The following is a 6,000-nucleotide window of genomic DNA, read 5'->3' on the forward strand; positions in this document are numbered from 1 at the left end:
GCCCCAGTACACTCCAACTCATAGACACCATTGATGAGCTTATCGAATTATTCAAACATTTGAGAAATAACGAAAATAATATTCTTAAGTCTCGCAGTTGTAGATATGATGCTATCAACGATTGAGTCTATCCAAACTTCAAAATTAATGTTGACAACGACTCAGAACATTCAGCCCCTTTTGAATTGTTTACTATTTATTCAACTGCAAGCATCTTTGTTAATCAAGCTCGTGAATTTGCTCAAATTATTACGGGCATTAGAAAATTATCAGCACTGAAAAAGCGTATGACTCAACTGGAAATAATCAAACAGATTTCAAAATTGGAGCTATTGAAAAGACGCTTAGTGAAGTAGATAAGATGGAAATCGTTATCGATGTTACCGGTTTCGAAAAACATTATGAAGAGTTCATAGTGAAAGAACTCTGTGCTACTAATGTTTCCGGTAATATAATTTCTAGAGGTGCATATGAGTTTAAATATTACTTATTCAAGCCACCATATGATAACCCCAACGAAGGATTCGTTATCGAGACGATAGATCACCGCGGTTTTAAGTATGGATTATCATGGGACTCAGGGATTACATCATATGATCTTATTAAAATCATCCTGAAAAATTTGTCTGACAACGCATGGATTATTTATGTACATGGTTCGTGGAAAGCAAGATGGTTGAACCAGATGATGTCAGATCCTTGTCCTCTAATCATCAATATCGAAAACATGCGGTTGTACTCTATCGATGCTGTGAATCACTACCCTACTTTTCGCTGCCCAAATCGATGTAACCATTTATTAACTTCAAATTATGCTTGCGCCTATGAATCCGCACAAAGATTCAAGCAATGGATCATGGAATTTTGGGGTACTGGAGCATCATATAAAAAATCCATTGAAATTTTCTACAATCTCAAGTACTTAACCAAGATGCATGCTATTGATCTAGCTTGCTTAGATGGGAAATTTCTCCTCAGAGTCGCTCCAAAGCAGATAAAAGATATTTGGGATAAACTACCAGGTATATTACAGAGGAATAAATCAATCCAGGATTATCAATACTGCATGGATCATTACCCACCTGAAGAAAAAAATAACAGTGATATTTGTGGCATTTGCCTTTACCCAATTAAGAAAAATTGTTATGAATGTAGAAGGAAAAAAAGAATTTTAATGTAAAATTAGGTTAAGAAATAAATAATAATAAAGCGTTGATTAAATTGAAATAAAATGTTTTTATTTATTTTATATCATTTATCATTACAATTTATATTATTTTTCTTACAGTACTACTTATTGGATTATATTCAATAATGCGATCATGTAATATTAGACAGTATGCAGCTGTATGATCCGGAAATTGATTTTCCGATTCAAATTCAATTCGTAAATCAACAGGTCCGTACTTGATTAATTCATTTTGCTTTGAGCAATCTATACTGTCGAGTAGTGCGTCAGTTAGAAATTTAACTTTCATCAATAGAGGCTCTGGATCTTTATTATAGTATGAAACTTGAAAATTAGTGAATGTTCAAATATGATAATTGCAGGATATGAGGATCTGCCGAAACATCTTAACAATGTCAATGAGAAAGATAAATCGATAACTCCGCAGATACATGAGAATGTCTGCTATGTTTGCAAGCAAACACGGTCCAGTGTGTAGTAGATCATTAAGTGAAGTTCCAGAGGATGTCTTACTGGAATCATTGAATACGACTCTGAATTTACTGGTTTCCTCCTTGATGACACAATGATGGGGCAGATAATAGGTAGTAGTTGGCTCGGGAGCATCTGATGGGACTCGTCTCATATGACCAAGAGCCTCGTACTCTGAGATGAAATCTTGATATTGTTGCCAAATGTTCGGTTGATCAGAGAGTCGCCGAACGAGATGTTTGAGGCAACGCAATGCAATATGTCTAGATGCTCCAAGCTGTTGAGTTGATGAGGAAAATGGTAACTTGGCGATGTAGCGCCCTGTGGGATCTCGAAAGTGGGTGACTTGAAAGTGTGACTCACACTCAGTTTCTGCAACAGTAAGAGTGTCATCTGCACTATCAGGAATCTCCTCAAGCTCCCAAAACTTGGTGAGAGAGTCGTGAAGTTGAGAGTTAGAGATGAGATGGTGAGATAAAGCTGGTGGTTGTTGCGAATTGGCGCTCACAGGACCAAGTATTACCCAACCAAACATAGTTTGCATGCCTATCGGTTCTCCGGCTTTACCCAAGAGTAAGCCATAACGTATAATCTGACCATAGAAGTCTGCACCGATGAGTAAGTCTATTTTTTCAGACTTGTAGTAGCTCGGGTCAGCAAGTTCTAAGTCCTTGAGGTGAGTCTACTGGGCAGATGAGAGCGAAGTTGACGGGATTTGGGCCGTGATGGTTTTGAGGATGTATACTGAGATGCGTGTATATTCTGGCGAGAGACAAGAATGTACGGTGAGATTGACGACACTTAGAGTGTGACTAGATGCAGCATTTCCCACTCTCAAGATTGGGATCTGGGAAAATTGAGGGGTGAGACCGCAAGCATGAACAGCAGCTTGAGAAATTAAAGTTAATTCTGATCCTGAGTCAATGAGAGCTCTGACACGGTATTGAGATCCTGATGCGGTTGAGATGATGGCTTGAGCCGTGGCAAGTGGTACTGCTGGCCGGGATGAGATTGACTTGTGACTGACGACGGATGAGAAGATAGCTGCTGTCTGATAAATATGTAATTGTCAATTTTGAGATACTGATGGATGAGAAGCGTCTGGAGCGTTATCAGGTGATACATTCATCGTGTCTTCCGAAGGTGAGAATAATGATTTGAGTAGATACGCGCCATGAATCATAGAGTGATGGTCACCAGTACATTCCTTGCAGCGGCGTTGGGATCGACAATTGCCAAACTTGTGATCTCCTAGAGAATTATGGCATAATTGGTACAATATTACGCATTCACACCGCTTGTCAACGTTCATTGCTTGGAACTTGGGACACCCAACAATGAAATGGCGTCCTTCACAACAAGCACAGTAGTCCGACTTGGATGAGAGTGTGTGGTTTGGAACTTGAGATTGAGAGGGTGGTTGATTCTGCGATGTTTGAGACCACTGGGAAGGCTGAAGATTAGTGGCCTGTGTTACATGAACTGTAGCTGCTGAAGACTTAGGCTTGTAATTCTTAGTCGTACGAGTATCTGCATGAGGCTTCTTGGAGCCTTCCATGGCTTCTCGGGCTCTGGCTCTGCCGGTGAGAAATTTTCGGAGTTCCTCGTAAGTCGGGAAGTCAGTGTCGGAGCCTAATTCAACCTCCCAAGCTTCGCGTAGTGCAGGATCCAATTTTTGGGTGATGAGATGGACCAAAATCTGCTCCCAATGTTGGGTTGGTGACCCTAAGGCTTTGAGCGCCTCAATTGCTTCATGAGAAACGCTGAGAATCACATTAAGTTACTTTGCCGAACTGCTGTCAGCAGGTTGAATATTAAACAGCTTGTCTAGTTGAGCTGAGATCAATAAACGGTCGTTGTCGTACTGAGCGACGACGGTGTCCCAAGCAGAAGCAAATGCATCACTAGTGATTTTGACGTTGGCAATGAGGCGAGCAGCATCGCCTTCAAGAGAATTTTTGAGATGATACATCTTCTCAACAGCGGTGAGAGATGTATTTTGGCCAATGAGAGAAGTAAACATGTCGTGGAAATGCCTCCAATCCTGGTACTTGCCTGAAAATTTAGGTACCTGGATCACTGGAACATTAAGGCGAGCGTTGTTGTGTACTACGAGACTAGAATTAGTCAAATCTGTTCCGCTTAGTGGCAAAGTAGCTTCCAATTCACTAATGCGATGTAACAAGGCGTACTGAGCTGCTTCAAACAGATTCAAGGTTTTGTCAACAGATCCGTCCTTAAAGTACGCGTGCTCTTCGGTCACGTCGATCTTTGATAACAGCATCTTTTCATGCTCGTCTGAGAACTTCTGCCAGTAGTTGGTGAGAGTCTCCAACTTCACTGTAGCCGATTTGAGTGGCCAAGAATCAATGATACCAGCTTCCGCGGCTGTAGCGATTGAAGAAATCACAGAGATGCGGTTTTTCTGCAGAGCAATCCGGTTAGTTACTGCAGCCATAATGAATCGGTAATAAATTAAGGCAGTGACTGTGTTCAATGAAAATATATATGTATCTTAAATAAAGAATAAACTGACACTGAGTGCTGAAAAATTCATGAAGAATGTGGTGGATTACCAGATGGCAGAACAGAGACAGTTCCTAATTAATCACTATTCACCAGTCACTTCAAAGGATTAATTCGCACAATGTGTCCCTTAATATTCTACAGGTGCAGTACAACGTCCAAGGTACTCAGCAATGCACCTGTATTGAAGTGATCTTGAGAGTTTTATATTAATTAAACTGTTAAATTTATTGTACTGATTCACGCAAATCCGGCTCGAGGGACCATGTTCAAATATGATAATTGCATGAGAGAAATATGTGAATGAGAGGACCTGGTGTGTGTGAATCAAAATACAATCAGCAAAAAAAATTTATAAAAAATAACACTATTTATTAACTAATACCACTTTCTTTATACACAATGTCGTTTTAATTATCGATTCACTTTTTAATTATTGATTAATGTTATAAGCTTGAGCACGCGTCCAGCACATGTTTATTTAATTCTTGAATTTTACTTATTTGTAATACAAACTGATGAGAATCGCAAAATGATAACCGTTAATTATTGAAAAGAAAGTAATTAACTTATAAAAGAATAATTATGAGAAATATTAGAAATCCTAAAATTACGTATCGTGGTTTTTCCAGCTGAGAAGTCTTAATTGGCCAAACATGCTTGGTAGTTTTTGGTAGCAGTGGGTATTCATATAATTGCCATGTTCGGAAACTCAATGGAATCGCAGGATCATAAGAGATAAAGCTTAATGTTTGAATTTTCTGCTTATCAGACATGATGATGTATGGAATATTCCACTCCACTTTATTGAGCGTAATTTTTACTCTATCAGCAGCAGCTTGGACATTTGCAAGCTTATGAATGTATGCATTTGTATCAGCATTTGATCTTATAAGTATCCATTCATGTTTAGCATTAATATTAATGCGATTGTAATCTTCAGCGAATCCAAATATGAAACTTAGCTGTATAGATATATCAAAATAACCATCAGCATCGGTTAATTTATTGGCTGCTTGTGTTAGCCAACCCGCGTTCTCCATAATATTTCCTCGTCCTGGACTCTGCGATACATAATTTTTCATAAGGCTTGTAATACCAACATTTTTACATCTATCAATCTCTACAGCATTCAGTTCATAGCGTATCTCCTCAAACATACGATAAATAGCCATATTGACTAATTCCATAGATTCCGTCACAGTTGTGTTATCTTCTTTAACAAATCTCCCACAGATGTGTAATGAACTTTTGCTTGGTAGAATCCACAGATCTTGATGTTGAATACTGATTCTAATTTCATCACTATTATTTAATGATGATGACGTATATGATAAATGAGAATGAACTTCATAGTGAGAAACTGATTCATTGAAGATTATTGGTTTTTGAATATCTAAGATTTCCGCCATGGTGATACAACGCAGCACAAATTGATCTTTTTTATTTTGCCGATTTTCCACGTAATTTTAATCCAAGGCTTTTGAGAAACTGTGCATTCTGAGCTGTCAACACTTGAGATGTTGAATGATGACTGACTGCTTTCCGACATGGCAATGAGGTTATATAGCTACCACCAACCTTTTCATCAAACACTATCCCCATTGCTTATAGGCTTAATATGCAGTCTGATTGTAATCGTTTCACCTCTAAAATTAACTAATTCACCATCCTGATCAACAATTTTTAGTTGGAGAGTATGTATGAACTTAACGGCGATTGGGAGGTAAATGACGTGTGATGAAACCTCAATGATCTTATACCCTGGTCCAACACTCGGAAAAAACGCATGGATTGTATGAACTTTTTGACTG

The 6,000-nt window shown here is 38.6% G+C and overlaps 1 protein-coding gene across 1 annotated transcript; it reads right to left on the reverse strand.

Annotated features, from left to right (window-relative positions):
- Nucleotides 1-4,755: 4,755 nt before the first annotated feature.
- Nucleotides 4,756-5,598, reverse strand: LOC141537923 (uncharacterized). Its single transcript, XM_074259129.1, has one exon. The coding sequence runs from the start codon at nt 5,596-5,598 to the stop codon at nt 4,756-4,758; it is 843 nt and encodes a 280-aa protein (XP_074115230.1).
- Between the last annotated feature and the right edge of the window lie 402 nt (nt 5,599-6,000).

Source organism: Cotesia typhae, unplaced genomic scaffold (assembly GCF_013202065.1).
Source record: "Cotesia typhae breed Kobodo isofemale line unplaced genomic scaffold, CoteBio_Ctyphae contig_20, whole genome shotgun sequence".
Classification (NCBI taxonomy): domain Eukaryota; kingdom Metazoa; phylum Arthropoda; class Insecta; order Hymenoptera; family Braconidae; genus Cotesia; species Cotesia typhae.

What these genes read in the sequence shown, in the direction of transcription:
- LOC141537923 (XM_074259129.1), bottom strand. Translation starts at nt 5,598, where the DNA reads ATGGCGGAAATCTTAGATATTCAAAAACCAATAATCTTCAATGAATCA.